Genomic DNA, 25,068 nt, shown 5'->3' with positions numbered 1-25,068 from the left:
CTACCATGTCTCCTACCTCATTCAAAGACCTTGCTATTTGCTATGGATAAGAATTAAAATGACTTCTTCTGTCATTACTAAAATGCACTGCTTCTAAATCTCTTAGTTAGTTGTTTAGTTGTTTTTTTAAGGTCTCTGGTTCACCTGGTAGAATACTTGTTCTTGACCTTGCTCAGCATTTCCACTGAATATTTCATTGAACAGATAATAGGACTAGGCCAAAGTTAAAACATGGATTCAAGTGATTCTTTTAATGCGTGTTCTGGCCGACAGATATATTTAATTTTTCAGTGCATCACCACAATGTATTCCAGCAGGCAAATCAAGTTTAAAAATTAAATATCAACGCATGAGAACGCATTTAACATCACAAACCAATTTAAATCATTGTGAACACCATTGCTTATTCATGCAACAGCACCTCGTGCTTGTAACATGATTTTTTTCTTTTCTAATAATATAATTCATTTTTGCTGTCCTCAGGGGCTTCCTGGACCTCCTGGTGAGAAGGGAGAGAACGGTGATGTTGGCCCCATGGTAAGAAACACATCTGCTTCTTGTACGCACACTTATAATAATACTTTAATGCACTTTAACAACACTGTGTTTTGTCTTTTCTGCAGGGCCCTCCTGGTCCCCCTGGTCCCAGAGGTCCTCAGGGTCCTAGTGGAGCTGATGTACGTATGGTTAATGATAACAATATGTTTTTCACCAAATTATGTAAACTGCATATTTAAAAAAAAGGACCTGTTCCAAGTAAGACTGTGACATTAAGTTACCTACATCTGTATTGGCCTTAACTCACCTGCCTTACATTGCAATGCCTGGATATCATCAAGAGTCCTCTCCTAAGGTTGATGGATGATGACTCATCTCTTTCTTTATTTCATGCTGCAGGGTCCACAAGGCCCTCCAGGTGGTGTGGGCCCCATGGGATCTGTGGGTGAGAAGGTAAGACTCACAACTTGGCACCCCAGGCTGTTCTGCCTGCCCACCATGATGTTGGGCACTAGGACTTAAATTCTGCTGGCCCACCCCTTCCAGACCGTCCAGCTGCCCCCTTTGTTACCACCTTCAGTCTGTTCATTTTGTTTGCCCAGGCCTTTTGTCTGAGTTAGTGCCTTGACACTATTAATGTCTCTTTTACAATGCTTCCAACCAGATTCGTCCCTTTTACTGCCATTTGGCAGACGGCTGCTCTATAAATTTTAATGCTGTACCACGGCAGTTAAAATGATTCTGGAATATGAAAAATGAAGGGCTACCAACTCTTTAAGGGGGCACTTGAAATACAGTAACCCTTGTATCTGCTACAGTTATAGACTTAGTTAAGTTAAATCTCTGCCTTCTGCTCATACTGATAACATCATGAAGTGTTAGTACGTAGGTAACTGTTGTTGGTAGAGTAGGTGTTCCTTTTTTAATCGCTGCATCTGAATTTGCAAGCTCTCCATGTGTGAGGGTGAAGGTTTATCCATCCAGACACTGACATTTCTCTAACCACAGGGTGAACAAGGTGAGGCTGGAAACCCAGGACCACCCGGAGAGGCTGGAACTGGGGTAAGGAGCTCTATTTTTGTTTTTGCTAGTTTGTCAAACTGAATATGTGTTGCAGGTATGTTGTATGTTTTTTAGTATGTATGTGCCACTTTGTGTGTGTTTCTGTGTACAGGGCATCATAACAATGATGAATATTTGTAGGGCTCTACTAATTTTTTTTTAGAAAGCTTCACCTCATTTTACATTACTTTAATGTACACACCACCAAGGTTTGTCAAATTTGTTTTTTGCTACAGCAAGGTAGGTAACAGTATCAGCAACATCAGCAACTTATATTTGTAGGTTATCGCCAGGAAAACACTTGCTTAATGGATAGCTTTAGGCAAATATAGAGCAAAATCCAATTTAACAGGAAGTTTTTTTTCTGTGACACTGTGTATTCATTACACTGAAAGTAATTGCTCCTCACATTGAGGCTGGTAGTTCATCTCAGCATGGTTCTTGTGCTTTGCACCCCATGTCCACAAGGCCTGCCAAATTGAGTCTCTTCCCAGACTCTTAAGACATAATTACCAGGAGGATACGCCTGGTGTTTCTGTCCTAAGGAACAATGATTGAAGCCACCATGAAGCAAGTTGGCATCAAAACACCAGGCACCTACTTTGCTGGGTTAAGCTTTGATAGCTACAATGGAGCAGAAGAAAGGACTATAAAGTTTTCTAAGTCCTCTTCAATACCATGTATTTACATTAGATTGTTCTAATTGTATTATAGTGTTTATAGTAAATGTAGTAATACATTGAATTTTAAAAGATTCTGAAAGATTGCATGTTTACCATATCCGTATGTTTGCCCGTGTTATTGCCAGACAGAGATTTATCACAATTTGATTAGCTTTTTTAACTTTTACCCAACACCCATCATTGATGGCTCTATTAGCTCTGCTACCTCATTTATCATTGAGGTACAACAGCAGATTGAAAAGATGGCCTATCTCCAGTGGGAGTGGCAGAGGAGCATGATTAAAAGCATTCATAATGTCCCCTGCTAGTTCCCCATCAAACTGCTGGTGTCATTGACATTTCCAAAGTCAGTGTGCAGCTTAAGTCCCCATTATAAGCCCAGCCCGACCCAATGACTTTCAGTTCTTCTTTTGTCTTTTTACATTAAAGTGTTTCATTTAGTACTGATAGTACTGGGACAATCATAACTCAATAATAACTAATTACCATGATAATTAATAATGAATTAATAATTAATAATTGAGCTGAATATCCTTTACTTTAATTTAACTTTTATTTGACTGTTTTGTAAGGTACCATGTACAATATTCAACACAATTGTTTCAATTAGATTTTTAATATTTTAATATGGCTAAAAGCTTATTTTTATCCTCATACATCATGTATTTGATTGAAGATATACATTAAACAAACTGACATGAAACATGCACTGCATTTAGCCACATGCACTTTAAATTTACAATTCATGATAAAAAACTTGTAAAGAAATCTTATACAAAGTATAATAATATAATCATACAAAATGAATGTAAGTTCTGTACCAGGACTGTAGAGGCACAGTAACGTCACATTTCTTTCAGCAGCCTTTGTCCACACATCCGTCTTCATCCCCCATTCAGTTCATTGTAGACTTAAAACAATGCTGTTCCCTGTGGAACTGTACTGGTGTAATGATTGTCCTCCCCAACTCCCCCAATTATAGGGACCTAAAGGCGAAAGAGGAGAGAAAGGAGAGGCTGGACCCCCTGGAGCTGCTGGACCTGCTGGTGCCAAAGGACCCCCTGGAGATGACGGTCCAAAGGGCAACCCTGTAAGTCCCCCAAACACTCTCAAAATCGCAGTGGAAAGAGTGTCTCAGTCTAACAGACTCAAATGTACTGCTTTAAAGGAAATGTCACCCACCAGCCCTGAGGCAGGCATTTCATCCTAGAACATATTCAAAACTAAAAAGCCTTTTTATTGAGGGAGATTATATTTTATGCCTGCATGGTAATAAAATGCAGTGAGGCTTTTTGTCATGGATTTGCAGCATCATCCTTAAATCCATCAAATTGCCTTTAATGGTTGTTACCAGGTACAACAGGACTAAATCACTATCTAAATTACTAACCATGTCCTTTATACCTGTATCCAGGGAAATGATATCTCAGCAGCAGCACCGCAGCTTTCTTTTTCTACACTGATGCATGTCATTTCTCTCCCTTAAAGGGTCCTGTTGGATTCCCTGGAGACCCTGGTCCTCCTGGTGAGCCAGGTGTTGCTGTAAGTATGAAATCTTTCAGCAATATTTACTCTATATAGGCCCATATAGAGTAGATAGTGTAGATATTTGTATTGTGAATCATTAAATCCATAAATGGAACAGTATGATAGTTAAAGTATAGATCAATATTTTCAGTGGTAGACATGACCTAACCAGCACATCTCTCTTTTACAGGGCACTGATGGAGAATCAGGAGAGAAGGGAGAGGATGGTGAGGCTGGTCAGCCGGTAAGTTGTTGTCATTCCACAGTATTTGGCCAAAACAAATGATTGCATGAGTATGTATGATTCACTGTATACGCTTCACTCGAGGGACACTTTAAAAGCACATAATATAATATAATTATCTTAACAATCGGCTACTTTGCAACAGTGTATGAATAAGAATCAATATATATACCTTATATTATAGTTGTCCATCACAAGTTTGCCTGCAGTAAAAGCTGTAATTACATCTAGTCGGTAAATAATTTACACTTTAATTCATTAGATTTACTCCATACTCTTTGGTGTAGGGTAAATGGGCGTATTTGCCTTGCAGATTCATTACTTCTGATTAGAAATAAAAGCCAAACAGTAATGTGCTGGCCCTGTGTAAAGCGCAACGAATCACAACTCTTATTAACATTTATAAATGTAAATGAGCCTTTATCATTGCCAAAGAAAAACACAGAAACTATTTCGTTTTACTCCATGAATGTTACATATTTGAATTTTGAATAAATACATGTTTATAAACTCTGATTGCGTGCCGAAATGCTACAGTGGAAAAGATAGAAGGTAAATTAAAATCTGATAAACTTTGTGTAGTGGCTCAGTGCTCTTTGAGAGGAAAACATATATATCCTTTGGATATACGTCTTTACATGTAACTGTGTACTCAACCGATAAAACAGCTCAATAACTCACACTTTTCAGGACTGCCAAATATTTACCAATGCAAATGATGAAAAAATTGGTTTGATTGCTTGCAATTAACTACGAGATAATTGGATGAGATGGATGAGTGTGTCAGGAAGCACAGTACGTGTCATTTCAGGCAGTGCAGTGCCTCATCCAACTTTGGGTTTTGGCCCAAATCTTGTGGACTTTACTGGGGTTGAATATTCCCTAAATGTCAATATGATCTCTGTGTTGTTGTCCTTTTGGCAGACATAACAAGATCTTTAGTGAAGCATGCTGATCTCTCATTGAAATTCATATCAGCACTGATTCATTTGTTAATACAACTTGTTTTATTGTCTGTAATAGCATCCTGCATCTCCAATCTCTTTGCTTGTTCTCAGGGACCTCCAGGTCCATCAGGAGAAGCTGGCCCACCGGGACCACCTGGCAAGAGAGTAAGTCTGTGGCCATTAACTCTAAAATGACTACAGTATTTTATTCATGCATGTTTGATGGTCCCCTCTTTTGGCATTTCATCTTTGCAAGAGTGAGTTGTTTTGATATGAAATCTCTTGGTGACCAAAGTTTTAGTCAGTGGTAAAACCATGACTCAACAAACCTGTGTGAAATGTTGTAGCCCTATTTAAAAATAGATGAAATAAGTGTGTATCTGTTGGCATTGTAATCTGGCTCCTGAGCCAACAGACCAGAATCCTGCCTCGCTTCGCAACAACAACTCCCCCTCGACAACTCAATCTTGGCAGTCAGCAGGAGAGATTCACATTCATTAAAAGTAGAGTTGGGAAAACAAAGTGGGAGATTTAAAGGGTCAAGGCGTTGCGCTGTCTGCAAAGAAATCCGCATCAAAGCCTATTGAGAAATGAATGGTAGGATGTGAAAATCATGAATCTTTTTTTTTTTTTTTTTTTTTAGCAAGAAATTGAAAAGGCTTACCAAAAAAAAGCTGGAAAAAAGACCCGTGGGTTTCAAACTAATTTACTTTGTTTTGGCAGTGGGAAAAAAGCGAGAGAGATATAGCAAGTCTGACACATTATTGATCCATGGCTGCTTGACTGACAGTCAGAACAAAAAAAAGGCATACCATGGACGTGGTAAAGTTCTTAAGAGGTTATGGGAGGAGAAGGGTTGGCCACCAACAAAACAATGAAATAAAATGAAACCTCATCTGTGTTGACTGTGATGCGATCATCTTCATGAGATTTTTGTCTGCCTTTGCTAGATGAACTGGGTCTCTACTTTGAGAAAACAAATCTGAGTAAATGTAAAACACAATTAAAGTTTCTGCTTCTATAATGTCCGTTCTCACTCTAATAAGGAGATCCTCTCCATGCATCCTACAGTAAGAGGTTGAGATAACGGAGTGAAATATCAAAGCCAGTAAGCTACTTTTTGAATGCACAAATCTGAGGTGGAGCATTAACATATTTTCAATATGATGTGAAGCTCAAAGTCCACATGAATATGAGCAGCTATTCTCCTGAATTTGAAAGAAAAGTCACAATCTCAAGTGACTGACTGCATTTCAAAGAAAGACTCCAAGGCTCAGTCCAATGGGAAAAAAAATATGTCATGCATTTTTAAACCTGCTGGGCTGATTGCTTTTCTAATGTGCCCAATGAAATTTACATTCTGAGCATTTAGCATGTTATCAGCATATGCTGCACCTAAATGGCCTAGGGATTATGGTAAGGAAAAGGGCTATTTTATCACTCACAGGTCTATAATCGCTCAAGGGGGAAAGGAGGGACAGAAGATGATCCCTGCTGCTCCCCGACAGGTTGCTCCTTTGCATTCATAAGTCCACAGCAAGCATTGGCCCTTTTTGTGTCTTCTCAGCGTTTTGCCTGTATAAAATGGCAACAACTCTTAAATCTTTTATCGAGCACAGCCCCCAATTCTGAACAATTTAGCATAGCAGAAAATTGTGTTTCATCTGATTTGCTAATGCCTTAATACTGGGAATGTATTCAACTTTGCTTCTTGAAAAGAGAAATATGGAAAAGTTATTAACTTCATCTGGCTTTAATTATTTTTTTGGGTGCAGGTCACTATTTAATTTAGTACCTTTTTATCCTTTCTCAGTAGCAATTTCATAAGATTAAGGACAGTATTATTACTGGCCCTGCGGCATCAGGTGTATGAGACAAAGTTTATACTTTGTCTCATACACCTGATGCTGCAGAGCCAACAACAAGGTGCCCTGGCGATCTTGAGAAAAAGATCACACCTACACATTGACTCTAGCTACTGTATATCGTGCTACAATTGAAATGGCTCTTTGTGCTGATCAAGAGCCTGCCTCTTCCCCAAGAGTAAGAGGTAGAAGAGTAGAAGATGAAAGCACCAAGACGGGAGGCGAGCTCACATTATAGGCTCTCAGTCAATAGCCCTCAGGCTTCAGGTGGCCAGATGAGAGTGGAATTTGTATGGAGAGGGGTTTTGAAGAGGGACCACTGCAGTTGAAAGAAATCATTGTGTGCTTGAGAGCTCCTGACAGAAACATGGCCGTAGCCAGCTATGAGGTCACCGAGGTCTGGACCTCTGTAATTATTTCCCAACAAACCTACTGTATCTTTGCATCTTAATGACATTAAACTGCTTAAAACTGGCAGCTGTCTGTGCGGGAGAGCTATCTGAGCAGCGTGTGTGCACCACAGACATCTTGCTTTTTATTTCGCTGCCTGTGTTAACGGGTCAGAGCAGCCACATGAGCAGACACAGCAGGAGCCGCGCTGCAGCCGTGCGTCCTGCCTATTTTCTGTGTAAGGTGTGATTCTCAGCAAAAATAGACAGTGACAATGATCTGGTGATAGTCATATTGACATCATACCAGCAACATTAGATACTTGACACATATCACTACAGTTTCAATGTCTAAAGCCATCTGTAGAATATGTCACAGGCATGAATACAATATTTATAAAAGTAAACTGAAATGCCAAGATGCTGGCAAGGTGTACTGAAGAAAAACTGGTGGTGAGGATCCTTCCTGGTTTAAGACTAAAGCATGTATGCAGCATACATGACAACAACATAGTACATAATGTAAAAAAAGATTAGCCAGCATACAAACAGATGCATAATAATTTTTGCTTAATGATGTTAGCCTCTGAAATACTGTGAGAGGTCACTGATGAGCATTCACTTTGATGGTTCAGTCTTGTTGTACAGTTAGTGTGTGCTGATGCTGTGTTGAAATGTTAAAACTGTCATCCTCCTCAGGGACCTCCGGGGGCTGCTGGTGCAGAGGGCAGACAAGGAGAGAAGGGCGCTAAGGTAACAAAATCAATTCATCCTTCACACAGTAGAGTCGTCTCAGCAAGTCCCTGTACTGCCTCCCCATTACCCGTACCCACAGTGTTCCCCCTCTTAAATTAAAAGCACAAAAACACAAAAAGTAATTTCCATCCTAGATTAAATGGAATTGTATGGATGCAGCCTATTTGAGTAAAACTAAGATGCACTTGTTTCTTGCATTGTGCTGTGGCTTAATTTCAAGACCGACAAAAGGAGTCTAGCCCTCAGGTATTCAGAGTAATTATGTTTTTCCCTTTTTAGTCAGAATCAGAGCCCAAATGAAGCTTCTCTGAGTTTGCACTTGTTCCACACCAAGCTCCTGGTTTCATCAGAGTCTAAATCTATACTTATGATCTGCTGCCTGCTCTGTTACCACCAGCTGGTGCATGCTTCATATAAATCACATTTACGACAAACGCATACTGCTCTTCTCAGCTAATCTGGTTACATGAGTATGGATGTAAAGTAAATTTCCCATACACTATACTATGGTAGTATTATGAACTGTCTATATACAAATCTATTTTTTTTTTAGAATTGCATGAAGAATGACCTTTAAGGAAACACGTTTTATCTTGTTCTCATATGTGGAAATCAGCCTTGAAGATGTGCTTGCCAAAAGATAGCTGAAATAAACAATAGTTTTATTAAAGTAGTTCTGCCCACTTTTCTTATAATAAGCCTATAATCTGTAAATACCTTGGAGCTCAAACTTGATATCTTATTTCCATGAGCTCCGTCCAGTCTCTGTGCATATTGATGTATTTCAGATTACAGTCGGTCCGCCGTGGCACACTTTGAATTTGAGGCTAATTTTCTCATGGACCTCAAATGAAAACATAGCAGGATGTAGCACCGTATATGGCTGTGCCTTTTCTGAACCTCAGTTGGAGGAGCCGGAGCACTTTGGCTCATCCGATAACTCAGACTCTTGTTTACTTGTCCACATTTACCCGATCTACACACTGCATACTGTCTGATCATAATTTAAAGCTAAAAGCAGCCTGCAGCTGAATTCTGATAAAATTACTCTGAGGTACCGGGAGGCTCCAAAGAAAAAAACACATAAAGTGTTCTTTATGTGCTGCAGATTTTAAAAGTTGATGCACATGTAGACTTTTTTGTTATTTAGATTTACCTGTAGAGTGTCCTCCCTGGCTACAGTTACAACAGACATTTGCTTTTTTTTATTTGACTGATGTTTTGTTCCTCAGTAACATTACAATAAGCTTAAATTCCTAAATTATGTCACATTGCTTTTTCACAACACTTGCATATCCACATACAGGGTGAGGCAGGTGCCGAGGGTCCAGCAGGAAAAACGGGACCGGTTGGACCCCAGGGACCTTCAGGAAAGCCCGGTCCAGAGGGTCTGCGTGGGATCCCTGGCCCTGTCGTAAGTCTGAGATAAAACAGTGATTTTTTTCCCTTTGATACATTCAGCTCCACTCTCAAACAGACATGCATGCTCGAACACAGACACCCACCCACAGTGTGCGCACATAAAAAGGTACTGCTAAGGCATGATGAAAGACTTCATGGAATAATCAATACATCCATTTGGCTTATACTTTAGTTTCGCTTGTTTATTCCAGCACACTTTTTTTCCCCCTATTTGGGCTATTAATCATTGTGCTGAACACAGCAAATCAATGGCAGGCCAGAGAAAATACAGCAGACTATAATGCTCACCTCAATCGAATGGCTTTTCACAGGGTGAACAAGGACTGCCCGGCTCCCCAGGACAGGATGGTCCACCTGGCCCCATGGTTAGTATGCGTAATATCTATCTCTCTGCCTCTTTCTGACTATTTATCTTGTTGGAGTTGGGAGGTATATTTTTTCACATTTGACAGATATAGGAAATACGTTTTCTCTGAGTTCCAGTCTTTAGGTTCAGTCAGGTTGAAGAAAACAAACTGGACTGTCCCTATGAGTCATATCTGTAATACATGGATGGTTTAATGCCTCTTTTTGTGTTCCCTTTTCATGTTTCTTTCTTCCTATTACCTCATTTCCTGCTTCAAGTTTTCTGTCTTGCTAGTTTTCCTCACAAGGTCCTGTCTAACTTTTCTCTGTGAAATTGATTGATTTTTAACTTGTGCTATTGTTGTTTAGGGTCCTCCTGGTCTTCCTGGTCTGAAAGGTGACCCTGGATCTAAAGGTGAAAAGGTGAGTGTAGCCCCTTTTATTCTTGCTGATTACATTTCCCAGGTTCCAAATAGGCTGGCAGATAAACAGGAAAACGGTGATCTAGGTTCAGACTTCAGTCAAGGCTGCTCGCCACTTGCACAGAGCCTTCACGACTTTGCAATCGATGAAAAGCAACACATCTTTTAGAAATACAAAGCAACGTTGATAATAGAGCTTATGTTAACATGTAGGAAACAAAATTAGTTTTTGCCATAGCTGCTGTACGAGAAAAACTCTTAACAGGATTGAATATGCAGCTGAATGTGATGTATCACTCTGATCTCTCTAATCTTGCTCTTTTCTTCGCTGCCACTGTCAAATTTGCCAGTGAAATATAACTGCAAAGGATATGCAGACAGCACACATTACTCTATCTAAATTGCCTCCCACACACTGACATGATGGCTTGAGAGAAAGCAGTTTAAAAGCACACAATAGAGGCACCGTGTTGCATGTTGTGCGTGTTTAATGCTCTAAAATCCTTGGGCCTGGTTAGAGCTTGCCTATTTCAAAGTCATCCTTTTAGTGTTGTGAATAGTTTTTTTGTGTGTCTGTTCCAGGAGATACATTTATATTATAATGCCTGAGGATCTGTATTGTCATGAAACTTCACAGCCTTCCATGTGCATTTCAGTATTGTGGAAGAAATGCTGTTTCAGTTTTGCCCGTGTCAGACATGAATACAATAGCTTTAAAGTTTCAGAGCACAAAAGGACATTGCTGTTTCCTCTGACTGTTCTTTGTGTGTGCTCATTTGTTTTCGTCCTACAGGGTCATCCAGGTTTGATTGGCCTGATCGGACCCCCTGGTGAGCAAGGAGAGAAGGGAGACCGAGGTTTGCCCGGGCCCCAGGGTTCTCCCGGTGGCAAGGGCGACAGTGTAAGTAATTGATGACTCTATTCCCACCTTGGTCCGCGGGCCTTTTGCTCTCCACCTCTCGCCCATCCACCGTGGCCACAGTGAAACCCAGTGAAAGAGGCAGTGCAGTGCAGAGCTCTACTGCCCTGCACTGCACATCTCTTCAATCACCATGAGCAAACTTTCTGTTGGTTCTAGCTTTAACGGATTGGACTACTCATTCATATTGCTCAAAGGATGTAAACAACTGTATTAACATGGCTTTGAGGCATTATGTTTAAACTTTTGATCTCCCCTTCACTGTTTTTGGAGAGGATAGAAATTCATTTAGTTTTTATTTCCCCCTGTTTTCCAATGAGCATCCTGAACACTGTAAACATGTGTATATATATATTTTTTGTTGTGTTCAGTTTCTGTGTATCTGATGCCTACTGTGCATATTTAACTGCATTGTCGAAAACACTGAAACGAGTTTGCTTCTGAACCACAGCATTAAAATGAATATATTCTTTTCAACCACTGAGCCCTCCACTGAAACAGTAAGAAGAACTGAAAGAAGGTTGAAGCTCAGTCTCGATAAAGGACTGATGACAGCCTTCATCCATTTTTAAATAAACATTGCAGGACGACTGCATTTGCGATTCTGTCCTGCTGTGGCCCTTGGACTGCCCTGGCTTGGTCATTTAAAATGATGGGTTGGATTAAGTATCTGGAGATTAGGCGTAATGAAATCGTAATGTCCCCTTTTGTCAGAGCACAAGGGCTTCAAAAAAGTTTTCACTCAGTTTACCATTTCCATTTTAGGGTCTGAAAATAGGCTTCATATCGTTTGCTTTTATTTCCTGACCAAATTGAGCTATACGGTTGTGAATTGCTGGGTTCAAAGAAACCAAGTGCAGTGTTGATGGTTAAAATAAAGTCTTCTTCTCATCTCAGTTAATAAAAAACTCCAAAAGAAGGCTCATTATGCATTTGTTCCATATCCCTGGTCCTGTGCCATTATTTTCTAGCTTTTTCATTTCGCTCATTATTTAAGCCTCCCAATAATACTTTAGTCTACAAGGTTTCTTTAATATATATCTGACTTCTGCTTTCATCTCATCTTATCACAGGGTCTCGGTGGTTCTTCCGGTCCTCTTGGTCCCCCAGGCCCCCCCGGTCTGCCTGTAAGTCTTTTACTGGTTCACTCATTCATTTAGATTCTACACTGATGATAGAATGACTTTGCCAAATTTCTGTACTTCTGTCCTATCTCATGCAGGGTCCTCAAGGTCCCAAGGGATCCAAGGGTTCATCTGTGAGTACTATCAGTGTTTTAAAGGCACATTGTCACTGTTTGATTTATCTTGGTTAACATTTGTCTATTCATGTGTGTCCCAGGGTCCTGCTGGTGCAAAGGGAGACACTGGTACAATTGGTCCTCCTGGTCCTCCTGTGAGTATTTAAGACCACTACTGTTCCCTCTTTTCCCGCTAAATTAAAATTGCATTGTACACAATCTCAGGTCGGTTTGCTTGTATGAAATCTAAAACCGTTTTCCCACCACACCCTACAGGGTCCACCAGGTGAAGTTATCCAGCCCCTGCCCATCCAGTCACCCAAAAAGACCAAGCGCTCCAGTGGCATGCAGTCAGACGCAGCCGCTGCCATCATGGACTACGGCGAGGGAATGGAGGACATCTTCGGCTCACTCAACAACCTCAAACAGGACATTGAACGCATGAAATACCCCATGGGCACACAAAACAACCCTGCCAGGACGTGCAAAGATCTGCAGCTCTGCCACCCAGAGTTCCCTGATGGTAAGCAGGAGTGTTTGACGTAAAAGTAAAGTAATACTGAAAGGGTTCTGTTTGTATAAAAACACACCCCTCTTATGAGTGTAATTCACAAAGTCAGGCTGTAGCAGAGAAGAGCTTTATAACCCTCGGTAATTGAGACACTAGAGATTCTCCCCATTTTCTCTGCTTTACTGACAAACTGATACTCGAGTGAAAAAACAAACTTTTTTTAGTTCAAACTGTGATTGAGAACACTGCCCAGAGAAGATTGGGCTAATCAGTGTTAGAACTTTTCCCTTTCTTCCTTGTGTGTGCTTACTATTTGCCGTTGAAGTCATTTCCCATCACCTCATCAGTCCCCATAAGAGCAATCAACAACAGGCATAATGAGAGTGACAGAAAGTTGTCATTTAGAGCCGCATGGATTGGTTTAGGTTGTCCTTACTCATTTTGCTTCTGTTGAGCAAAATTGTCAAAATTGTTGCACATAAATTATATCCTGCTCCAGGCATAACAATAACATTTTATCTAGCATTGTATAAGCCTTGAAAATCAGCAGTAAACTACTTTCAAGCAAAATTTCACATAGGATCAAGGAATTCTAGCACACTTCATTTCTGAAAAGGAGCTTCAAGACATTTTTATGGACAGTAGTAGAACTGTGCTTGGTTCTCCTCAGGCGAATACTGGATTGATCCGAACCAAGGCTGCTCTGGGGATTCCTTCAAAGTCTATTGTAACTTCACCGCCGGGGGCGAAACCTGCATCTATCCAGATAAGAAGTCTAATGGAGTAAGTGACTTTGGATTTGTACCCACGAGATTCAGAACTGCCTGTTTCTAATCATCATTTCTCATCAAATCTTAATCCATTATGTTAAACCACCACATCAACAAACAGCGCAGCACTAGGCTGAAGTTGTCAAAGAAACCCATTTGATTTGCTTCAGGGCTAAGCTTGTACAGATTTGATTTTCACTTTTGTGCAAACAACACAAGAACCACCAAAAGGCAAATACAATGCAATGTTTTGACTATAAAGTTGGTAAAAAACGATATTTCAAAGATATTAAAAATAACATGCAGGTTTATCTTCTGCTCCCAGGTGATAGACTTCGATGCTACCCTTCAGGCTGTGCTTTATACAATAGACCTTTTTTATATACAAATATAGATGATATTGTCTAGTATTAATATGCCCTGTCTGGTTTCGTTTTCTACAGGTCAGAATATCTTCATGGCCCAAAGAAGTCCCTGGGACATGGTTCAGTGAATTTAAGCGTGGGAAAATAGTAAGTCTCTTTTTCCTTTTCTTTCATTCACCTCCTTCAGTTTACTGCAAAAAAATACCAAATACATAAACTCCTTCACTCAGTGCTAAACTGAATGGATTGCTCCATCTCTTCTATTTTTCCTGCATTCTCCCATGCACCTGTGCAGGGATACTGCAAAACGACAAGCAGCTGCTAATAGACTCAAATAGCAGCACCACCCATAAAATTGTGAGGCAGTGACCCAAAGTTGCTCCCCATAAAGAAATCCCAAACTGCCTAATGGTTTGAATGTGTCTATACTTTAGGCAAAACAAGACCAGAGAGAATTTATAGTGCAAGGGGGTAGGCTTTCATCATGAAAAATATTGCTTTTAGGTAAAATAATCTACTTCCTTTTGAACCATTGCCTCATTTTCAGATACTGTCATTACAATTCATTACATTTCTAAGACTGTTCTATATAAAGACGAGAGCATCAATAAAACATTACAGAGGATTCAAGCAGAATGCCTGAGTATTTTAGCTTTCCAGTAGTCCTCACTCTGCCCTTGAACAGATAGAAATGGTCTCGGCTCATCGGCTTCTATTTCTTGTAGTCAGAAATGAAAGAAAAAAAGTTTGTCTGCTCCATCAGACTGCTGTCATGCTGATGTATTTACAAAGAGAAAATACTGTGACAGAACAATACACAGTACAGTACATCTCCTGGTTACAAACTGCGGGCTCTGCTAATGCACATATTCAGATAAGGTTCATTGTCAGGGTCATGTGTGTTCTGTAGACCTCTCGTTTTTCTAGATTCAAGACAGCCGAGGCTCATTAGGTTGACATGTATTAAACTGAGACAAAAAATATATTGTTACAAACATACATGTGCTATTAAACTACCATATATACTGTAAGACAAAGTAAATACAATGACTCACGAATGTATCTTGCTCTGTGCTTTTCCTGGACAAACCTTTCACAGCCTTTTAGAAACTCTGTTATTCTACTGTATTTAAATGGAGACCAACCATCTTAACTATAGACTGTTAAAATCTTAACACACAATGGTAAATAGATAACGTTGTCCACGTAGGAATTAAAGTACCATAGGACTAACTGATGCCTACAGTACTGTAAGTGTAGAAATCCTCTGGCCGGCTGTGAAATAGTGTTCTTCTGGGATGGGGACTTTGGCGAGAAAATAGAATCCATCGGAGCAGAAGTTGTCTGGCCTGACTGTTTGAGCAAATATGCATTTGTTGACAGGGGGCTTTTCTGTGATGCAACATGTCTTCTGGTGGCCATATTTAAGCTCCTCAGCAGTTGATTTAGATGAGAGTGCTGTGGCCCCATTCAGTAATGTTTAAAGTAATAGTGACAAAGCAACTAAGGTTAATTTGACCATACAGCCACTAGCCTTGTCAAAGGTGGTTTGGGATTTATTTGGGTTAAGAGGCAGCGACGGTTACTGTATATCAATTGGAAAACATATGACTAATTGTTATAGGTATTTATAACCCCCCCCCATAACTACCTTACTTCAATATTATTTGGGCCAGGACATACTCTTCATATCTTAAGAAACTGTACACCGTACAAAAGGAAATTGTGTGATCAGCTGCCTTTTCTAACAGAAATAAAATTTTAATATTTTCATTGCCTTCAACATTAATAAACTACAGACTTAATCTTATTCAGAAAATTATATTTAAACTCTCCCTGGCACCCAAAACACTTCAGTTTTTCTTCTTTTTTTCCCCACTAATTTGTGTTAGTTCTTCACACACTCTTAACAGGCAGTCTAAATATCTTCATCTTGTTTTATGTTTCAGTAATGAGACCGCATGTTCAAGATACAAAGCTGGCTATTGGAGATCTAACATATGCATCATTTATAAAAGCATTTTAAACATCTCTGGTTCAGTTTATTTTATTGTTTTGTCTTCAAATTGCTTTATTATTGTGTATGACTACTCCTTCATATTGCTTACACATTTCTTTCATAATTTCTTTCTCTTCTATTAATTATTTTATTTTAGTTGTTTTATAAATCCAGTGAAAATGTAGAAGTGTTTGCTTCTTAACCTTTAACCTTTCTTCCTTTTTGCCCACCAACAGCTTTCCTATGTTGACGCAGATGGAAACTCAATAAACATGGTACAGATGACCTTCCTCAGACTACTGACAGCCTCTGCCAGGCAAAACTTCACCTACAGCTGCCACCAGTCTGTGGCGTGGCACGACGCCACCAGTGACAGCTACAGCAAGGCGATGCGCTTCCTGGGCGCCAACGATGAGGAGATGTCCTATGACAATAACCCTTACATCAAGGCCCTTTCAGACGGCTGTGCGGTAAGCCCTGTCCATGGATCAGTTTGTCTAAATGAGCAGGGAGTGGATGTCTTTTACAGGCATCACTCAAAATTACTGTATTTTAATTTGACTTATGTGAGCAATTCAAACAGCTAATTACAGTATGCACATTTTGCTGCTCTTTAAAGTTGGATTTTTTTGGATGACTTACCCTAGCTAGCTAGTGCTATTAAGAAAAAAAGAACAAAAATCGAGCATGACTTCTGAACCATTATGTCCTGTGGTGTTTCAAATAGAAGTTTAAGAACTGTCAGGCTTTGAATAGTTGGAATCAGTTACTCATTTATTTGGGACTTACTGAACAGAACTATTATTTCTGTAAGGAAATCACATTAGTAGTGAAACAAGAATGGAAAGCCATGATTGTAGCTGATGACAGCTAATAATTGTTAAAAGCCCATCTCTCCTCATACACAAACATTAGCAAATTTTTCCCAGTAGTTCGGGTCTGAAGGAAATGAATGGACTGACCTAATGATCAGCATGAAGACACGGTTTTGCCAAGTTAGAAACGTGACAAAATGTGTGCTTTTTTTCTTTTCTTGTCTAATTGTATCTCTGTGTCTGTGTCTCTCTTATTGCAGACGAGGAAGGGCTATGGAAAGACTGTGATGGAGATTAATACTCCCAAAATCGATCAGGTTCCAATCATCGATGTCATGTTGACTGACTTTGGAGACCCTAACCAGAAGTTTGGGTTTGAAGTTGGGCCCATCTGCTTCCTTGGCTAAATAAAAACGAAAAAAGAAAAAAAAAGGACTTGATGGGGCCAGCAAAGAAAGTCAAGTTGAGACGTTTTGGGTACCACCAAACCCCATTTCTAGCCCCCCACCCTTTTCTATGCCACATGCAAGTTTTGAATAAGAGATGGTGTAGCAAAGCATGTCTTTCCATGTATGTACATGTAACCCAGGAAAATACTTGTTGCCCTTGTAGGGCTCGAACCACATGACTTAACCACGTTATGGAGCAAAGGTGAAGGACATTTGAACGCGTGGCAGAGGAGGGTGAATCGGAGGTAACCAAGAGAGGGGGTCAGGCAACATAAGGGGACACAGACCTCCTCTCTGGATACTCCAGGTGCTGTATGAAAACGACTACAATGGTGCTTGTTCAAAACACACACAAAATATAAAGAGGTGCTAAGAAAGAAGGTGTATTTTGATAATTATAAAAAAAAAAAATGTAATTATTATTTTGTACAATACTGTTATTTCTGAATCCACTTTCAAAACTTGCATGTGTATCAGATTCTGCTTCCGGCTCTTTAATTTCTATGTTGGTTCAAAGATATACAGTGTAAGTTAAAGACATCATTCAATCAAATAAATTTATAATTCTGATATTTGTTTGTTCAACACATACTGTGTATTTGTCATGAAGCAAATAAAGTGAGCATTCAAACAATTCTCTATTGCTAAATTAGACTGTATTCCCTTTGTATATATTGAAAGTCCAAAGCTTAAGGTTATTTGCTGTTTTGCCCTTGTGACCGTAGGTGAAACAACTGGAAGTATCACACCAGCACGTATACACATCTCCCACTAATGTTGTGATCCTGTGCTAGTAGGAAGAAATCATGGCATTCATTTTTCCTTTATTTAATTCTATTTGTTGTTTTTTTTTCTGTTTTGTTTCCTGACAGGCTTTTTATTTCGGTTGTATACCTCAAACTTTCTTGATAACCTGTAAGATGCAAGGATGTTATGCCCTGTATATACCTTGGTTAAGCAATTAAGTTTATATATTTTGGGTGGGGATTTTTTTAAAGAGAGAAATACGTTAACTGTTAGACATCCACTGTTCAAATCCTTCTGTGAATGCAATGAGAAGCCCTTTAGGTGACCCATTTTTGTAACTAAAATGAGAAAATGTTTTAATGTGCTTTTTATAGTTCATTTAAATATTAAAAACTGGAATCTAAACAACAGTGAACTGAATGTCTCTATGGTTTGTGTAAGATGACTTTGGAGATCTTTTTAGATCTACCTACTGTACATGTTAAATGCTTTAAATCAAGGATATGTTAATTCAACTGAGACTCTGGGCTGGTGCAATTCCATCTCTCTTGAAACCAATAAAGTACCATCTTACAATAATTCCTTTTTATTCTGAGTACATTAATGGAAACGTGAATAAAATGTCTCCTTTTGTTTTTCATAGGAAGAATGACAATTGTTTTTTAAATGTTCCTATATTCGCTGTTTATTTCCACAAGAAGGATTAGCTATGGACATATTCTATGAGCTATATTTTTCAATATGTATATGAGCATAATAAGTGTTGGGGGACGACACACACACACACACACACACACACACACACAAAAAGCCATTTAACTCCACTGGATATGTTTTTTCATTCAGATGGAGTGAAATCAAGGCCTATATTTTAGCACAGTTATCTTAGCATATGTGTGGCAAATGTGAATTCTTTTCTATGACAAAAACCTTAATACCAAGTTGGAATTTCAATTTGTGCTATAGAGCTTTGTGGGATGTCCTTAACATCTTGGAATTACCTGTGAGTGTTTTGTTTGTACAAAGAAGAAGTGTGTGTGCGACTTCTGAGTGAGAAAATTGTGAAATTGTGTCCGACCATTATGTATGGCTTGGTGTTGTCTGCAGCAAAGCACAGGAAGGGAGCCTTGTTCTCACACATACAATCCATATTGTGGTAATTAGATAGAGATGTGACACCACTCTCACATCTGTACAGTAAATATGTTGCCGGAGCCAGCAGTAAGTTTAGCTTAGCATCAGCCTACCAGCACCTATAAAGCTCACTAATTAACACGTTAGCTCGTCAACACTTTTAGGATACATTTAATGACATTTTAAGGGTAAAGGGCAAAACATTAACACTTAAAGCAATAGTTTGACATTTTGGTAAATATGCTTAATACCACTCTCATGTTTGTGTGGCAGTATGGATCGACTGTTAGCAGCTAGCAGTCAGCTTACTAACAGCTAGCCTGGCTCTGTCCAAAGGTCACAAAATCTGCTTACCAGCATCTATAAACCTCACCAATTCACACATTTTATCTTGTTTGTTTAAACCATACAATTCCAAAGTGGAAACAACAATTGACCATTTTACAGGGGGGCTGGGGGTTACAGTACATTCCAGACAATTCAGACAGCTTCCTGGAAGCTCCACTGCTAGCCTGGCAACTACCAACCAACAAATAGTCCTGTCAAACACAGAATTGTTTTATTTACTTAAGTTTTCGTGCAAATTAAAATACTGAGATATAAAGTGTCAGTGAGCAAGCTTAAGCGGTTCCGTTTGGTGGAGTTTTTAACCTACCAGGCTAGCTTTTTCCTCCTCAAGGCCTTATGCTAATCTAAGCTAATCAGTTGCTGGCTGTAGCTTCATATATAGTGTACAGACACGAGAGTGGTATCAATCTTTCATCTAACTCTCGGCATAGTTGGCAAAAAAACTGAATAAGTAAATTTCCTGAAATGTGTAAAGTTTTCATCTCTGCCCCTTTATGTTAAAAATGTAATTGAATTTATCCTGAGTATCCAGAGTATTTCCAATTATGATTCTATTACTATACGATATATTACTGCAACTCCAGGCCTAATTAGTATTCAGTCATCCTGAGCCTCCTTGAAACAAGTGTTAGTGATGGCCTGTGTCACTTCAAAGGATTGACCACCGCTAAACCTTATTTTCTCCTCCTTGAGTGCAAAAGAAATCCACATAATAACAACTGACTGATCGTCTGCGCTAAGCAGCAAAAGAAATGGACTTTGTATTTTCTTTTTATCTTTCTTTCTTTGGAGTGGGGGTCTTTGTAGAGAAGCGACCAAAGAGAATACTCATGTGGAACCGCACACACAAGGAAAACTATCAAGACATTCTCCCAATGGCTTCAGAGAAGAATTCAGCTCTACACTCATGTTACTTTCAACTTGCCATTTGAGTCCTTTAACAAATACTGTTTGTCTCAGGAGATTACTTGCATGCTTAATAGGTATTTAAAATATTCAAAACCTGCAATTTATTTAAATGAAGCAATCAAACTGTTTTGAGTTGTTGTGCAAGATCATAGTAATAATCTCCTACATTATCATATAAATAAGTGTGAGCATGCAGGAAGTGATGTTTTTTGTTTTTGTTTTCTACCATTCTAGATTTAGGAAAAATAGAGAAAGAAGAAGAAGCCACTGAACAGACAAAGAGTGCCACCTGGAGAAATGCATTCTTTATTAACAGGAAATTGATGGGAGAAATCATCACATCACTGTTTGACTGACGGATAATTGCTGAGAAATGTGGTGCAGAAAATTTGGAAAAACCACGTATGGCTGTCCAAATTGCACCATCCACTGGAACAGAGGATGTGAAGATTACGGGTCCCTCTGGCACCCGAGGGATCACACCGGGTCCTGACAGTCCCAGTGGGCTTCAAACGTAGCCTAGATACTCATCGGAGACAAGAGAGTAGCAATCACAACCGCTGAGGCGGGCTTTACACCAATCACAACCGCTGACTTACGAGAGTCGGTTCAACCGGACGGTTGTTGGTTGGCCTAGCGAGTTAATAGATTCGGTCACCGGTTCGCGTGCCCTCGGCGGCGGGGGGTGATCGCGTTTAACTTTACATATCTATCAAGACAACATTACGTGTATTTGTATGTGATATAGGCCTAATACTTTCCCCTTGGTAATGTAGCATATGAATTTCCATGAACACAATTCTAAAATGCACGAGACATAAAGGCTTCTGCTATCGGTTGATAACTCAAACTTGCCGAGAACCTAGACACCCGTTTGATTACATAGACTCATGCATTAGCCACGGTTACGGTCTTGTTCAGTAGTCTGGTGCACAGTCTACTGGTGACAGCCTACCTATCACGTAACAAACATTTAACTTAACATAACTACTAAGATAACATGACGTGCATTTGTATGTGATATCCATCGATAATGTAATCTATTAATTTGTATGTACACAATCATCTAAGATGCACGAGAAATAAAGGCTTCTGCTATCGGTTGATAACTCAAACTTGCCGAGAACCTAGACACCCGTTTGAATATAGACTCGCGTTACGTACCCTCGGTTACGGTCCTTACGGCTCGTTCAGTAGCCTGGTGTAGAGCCCTGCACGGGACAAAAACTCCAGCCCTAACCCGGCCCTGGCCCGTGGTGTTCAAGCCCTACCCGACCCCAGCCCGACAACGCCTGCAATTTTTTCAGCCCGAACCCGGCCCGACCCTAGACCAACATCAATCCCTTTAAGCTCTCTCTGACGCGCGCTCTTTGACGCGCTCTCTCTTCCATACTCTCTCTCTGACGCGCGTTCTCTGATGCGCGCTGTCTCTTATGGAACGCACGTGTTAGAATTCACGTATTTTTGACCTCGTTGGCGTTCCAAAGTCTCTGCTACACACGCAAACACACACACGTCACACCTTCTCCATAAACAACATGAAATCAAGGAGAGGGCCAACTTTTCCTGTTACAGATTCCCCACTGTGGTCAGAAAACACAGGGGAGACACTTTGTTTCTGTCACTATGACTCTAGAGTCACTACTCGCTCCGATCGCCGGCACTCTCTCACTTCTCACTCTACCACACACTCCCCACACACTCACATACGGCTCGACGCACACACCAGCGCACAAGTATAAACATCAGGCCACTTACATAGGCTACGGCGAGAGCTCTGCGTGGAGCCTCCGCACAACTGTAAAACGGCCTTAAGATGGGCACAATGAGGAGAGAAGCTAAAATAAGCCCGAGTCCAACCCGAGCCCGATCTGTAAAAAAAAAAAAAACGGCCCGAGCCCGGCCCGAATGGGCTTAGCCTGTCGGGCCCCGACGCCGGGCTTGCAGGGCTCTAGCCTGGTGCGCGGTCTCCCTGTGACAGCCTAGCCTAGTTACCACGTAGCAACATTCACTTCTTTTAACATTTAACTTAACATAACTACCAAGATTACATGACGTGTATTTGTATGTGATGTACTGTACTTCCCCATCGATAATGTGTGAATTGCCGTGAACACAATCCTCTAAGATGCACCAGAAACAAGGCTCGGTTAATAACTCAAACTTGCCGAGAACCAAGACACCGCTTGATTACATTAGAGTCGAGCGGCCGGCCGGTTGCACGGTTACATTCGGGCATTAGTAGCTCATTTCCTGATTGATTCTAGCACCACCACTCCAGTCCAGCGGAGGCGCTAATGAGCTAGATTACAACACACACAGTAGCAGAATAATACCAGCTACACAACGGCCAACCATTGACCATTGACATATATATAATGCCAACGGCACGAATGAAGTAAAAGAAAAAAAACAGGAGTGAGTCGGTTCATTGACGTATGGCACTCGATTCTCCCGGCTCAGTGACACGAGTCGGGTTAATTAACCGGCTCTTCGGTCAGTTCGTCAACACTATACGCGACGAGGATAGCGCAGCGACGGCGAGCAGCTTTTTGTTTACATTCAACATGACGGCTACCGAAGCCGTGCTTCACGTGCTCGGCGACCCGCAGGTCAGTGTGACATATGCCGATTTCATGCAGGTCAATACTACAATTAACTGACAACATAAGTTATACGAGTTACAGTTCTCTTCTCAAGGACGCACGCACACACGGACTCCGTCTCCTTTTCCTTTCTTTCAACTTCTCTTCAGCAGTGTGTGTGTGCGTACCCGCTTGCGGTGTGAAGCGTGTGTCCGCGCTATTCTTGCACAGGGAACCTCGTGAATTAACCTGCAACATGTCAGCTGTTTGGAAATTCTTCAGCGTGTGTGCAGAAGATAACAAGTTTGCAATATGCAACACCTGCAAGGAAAAAGTAGAGCGCGGAGGGACGACACCAAAAACCAGAATCAATTTTTTTTTAGTTGGATATTGGATGTGAAAAGCGTCACCCGGACCGTTGGTCTGATTGGTTGAAGGACTATCCAATTGCGTCCAGAGGCATTTGAGTGGCATCCGTTGGTGACGCCCCTTTGGAAATGAACTGTCAATGAAGCTTTCCTAGACCCACTCTCAGTTCCAACTGAGAAGGGTCTGGTGTCAGCCAGGCTAAAGATTTGCTAATTAGCACTACACAAAAAGTGCTGCTGAGGTTGACGGGAATGGCATTAGTTTTGCAGGTATTTGGTCAAAAACAAAAGGATTGGTATATTTAAATTCTGCCCTGACGATGAAAAGTTAAGAATCACCAAAGTGATTACATTTCATGGCAATCCATCTTGTTGGCAGGCATGGATTGGCCATCAGGAGTACCGTGGGCCAGTCTATTTTTGTGGGCTGAATGGGCTGCACCAGAGTGATAGAGAAAGACCACCAGAGTGATAGAGAAAGACATCTACTCTCTCTAATATGGCTCTGGGCTGCACCACTCAAAGGCACCACTCCGGTCGAAAACTCTTCCTTTTTTTTATCGGCCCATAGAGAGAAGAGAGATCACATGACTGGCCCACTTGTGTGTCTTTCATGTGAACAATCGCCATTAACATCGTTGTTCTTTGACTTTGACTTCGAACTTTGGCCAATCACATCCTACTATGGCCCAATTCCATCCTACCACAGAGAGCGCATTTAAGTCCTGCCCCCACCGGGTGGCGAAAATAACTGCCTGTTAGCTAGTTGAAAACACGAGATCTAGGCATGTCTAATGATTGTTTTAGCACCCTTTGTCTACCAGAGAGGACAAGTTAGGTGTTACTAAGCTCATGTTAATTGTGTATTAGCATGCTAAGGCACTTGCAAACACAATACTATAGCTTTCTGATTTATTTACATTTCACACAAGTTGCATACTGTGTGCAAAATGCAGCTTTAGCTTAATTTACAGACTTATCACTTGTTTACTATAAAGAAATCTTGACGACAGCCATGCTCCACCCTCAACCTTTAGCCATCTTGCCATCATGAACCAGGCAGCCTTTTTGACTCAGTGAGTACATGATCATTCTCTCTTACTTATCACTCAGCCTTAAGTGACTTTTAGGGGCTGGTAGGCAGGGTTCAAAATTTTTTTGGCTGGTGAGTCAAGCAAATCTACTAGCCACTTGCATATTTTACCAGCATTTGGCTGGTGAATGGTTCTAATTTTGAACCCTGCTGGTATGTACATGCGTTGAAGTGGAGTGGAAGCGTGGTTGACCAGTGTCCGGCCCTCAAAATTCCTTTTTTTTAACCCCAGTCCAGCCCTGCTTGTTGGGATATTTCAGTCTGGACGTAAGTGGCGGACTGGACCGACTGGCCCACATGCATATATACTATACCTAAGATCCTGACATAAAGATATTTAGTTTGAAGTCACTATTTTCTAGGTGGTAAATAACAAGTTTGTTATTCACAATCTGCAGCAAGAGGTTTTTCTTGCTTTTATGGCTTTTTCAGGAATTGTACCTAAAATGGTTGTAACTGTGGCTCATTATGTATGCAGTGTTGAGATCAATATCTGATTGCTGAAAAATCACCTTCTTAGCATATCCTATCAACTACAGAATGACTCAAACTGTATTTTGTTTATGCTATTAGCGTTTCAGTATTCTAATGTCACCTTTTCAAGAGGTAATTTGGGTTATTTGCAATTAGTGATAAAGAGGGGCTGGAAAAAAAAC

General features: G+C 40.5%; 1 protein-coding gene across 2 annotated transcripts in view; it reads left to right on the top strand.

The window, feature by feature from the left end:
* Positions 1 to 18,385, top strand: part of col11a1a (collagen, type XI, alpha 1a) — a 101,672-nt gene extending 83,287 nt beyond the window's left edge. For both annotated transcript variants that reach the window (XM_028569215.1, XM_028569214.1), the window contains exons 48-68: positions 484 to 537; positions 624 to 677; positions 898 to 951; positions 1,507 to 1,560; positions 3,226 to 3,333; positions 3,732 to 3,785; positions 3,961 to 4,014; positions 5,073 to 5,126; positions 7,915 to 7,968; positions 9,278 to 9,385; positions 9,705 to 9,758; positions 10,108 to 10,161; positions 10,954 to 11,061; positions 12,153 to 12,206; positions 12,302 to 12,337; positions 12,421 to 12,474; positions 12,596 to 12,842; positions 13,501 to 13,613; positions 14,044 to 14,112; positions 16,201 to 16,434; positions 17,040 to 18,385. In XM_028569215.1, coding sequence (XP_028425016.1) covers positions 484 to 537; positions 624 to 677; positions 898 to 951; positions 1,507 to 1,560; positions 3,226 to 3,333; positions 3,732 to 3,785; positions 3,961 to 4,014; positions 5,073 to 5,126; positions 7,915 to 7,968; positions 9,278 to 9,385; positions 9,705 to 9,758; positions 10,108 to 10,161; positions 10,954 to 11,061; positions 12,153 to 12,206; positions 12,302 to 12,337; positions 12,421 to 12,474; positions 12,596 to 12,842; positions 13,501 to 13,613; positions 14,044 to 14,112; positions 16,201 to 16,434; positions 17,040 to 17,186 — 1,818 coding nt within the window. In that variant the 3' untranslated portion in view covers positions 17,187 to 18,385. The remainder of the gene's footprint in view (positions 1 to 483; positions 538 to 623; positions 678 to 897; positions 952 to 1,506; positions 1,561 to 3,225; positions 3,334 to 3,731; positions 3,786 to 3,960; positions 4,015 to 5,072; positions 5,127 to 7,914; positions 7,969 to 9,277; positions 9,386 to 9,704; positions 9,759 to 10,107; positions 10,162 to 10,953; positions 11,062 to 12,152; positions 12,207 to 12,301; positions 12,338 to 12,420; positions 12,475 to 12,595; positions 12,843 to 13,500; positions 13,614 to 14,043; positions 14,113 to 16,200; positions 16,435 to 17,039) is intronic.
* The last annotated feature ends 6,683 nt before the right edge of the window (positions 18,386 to 25,068 follow it).

Source organism: Perca flavescens, chromosome 22, assembly GCF_004354835.1.
Source record: "Perca flavescens isolate YP-PL-M2 chromosome 22, PFLA_1.0, whole genome shotgun sequence".
Classification (NCBI taxonomy): Eukaryota; Metazoa; Chordata; class Actinopteri; order Perciformes; family Percidae; genus Perca; species Perca flavescens.
The sequence above is the reverse complement of the archived record's forward strand: the minus strand, read 5'-3'. Positions and strand labels throughout refer to the sequence as shown.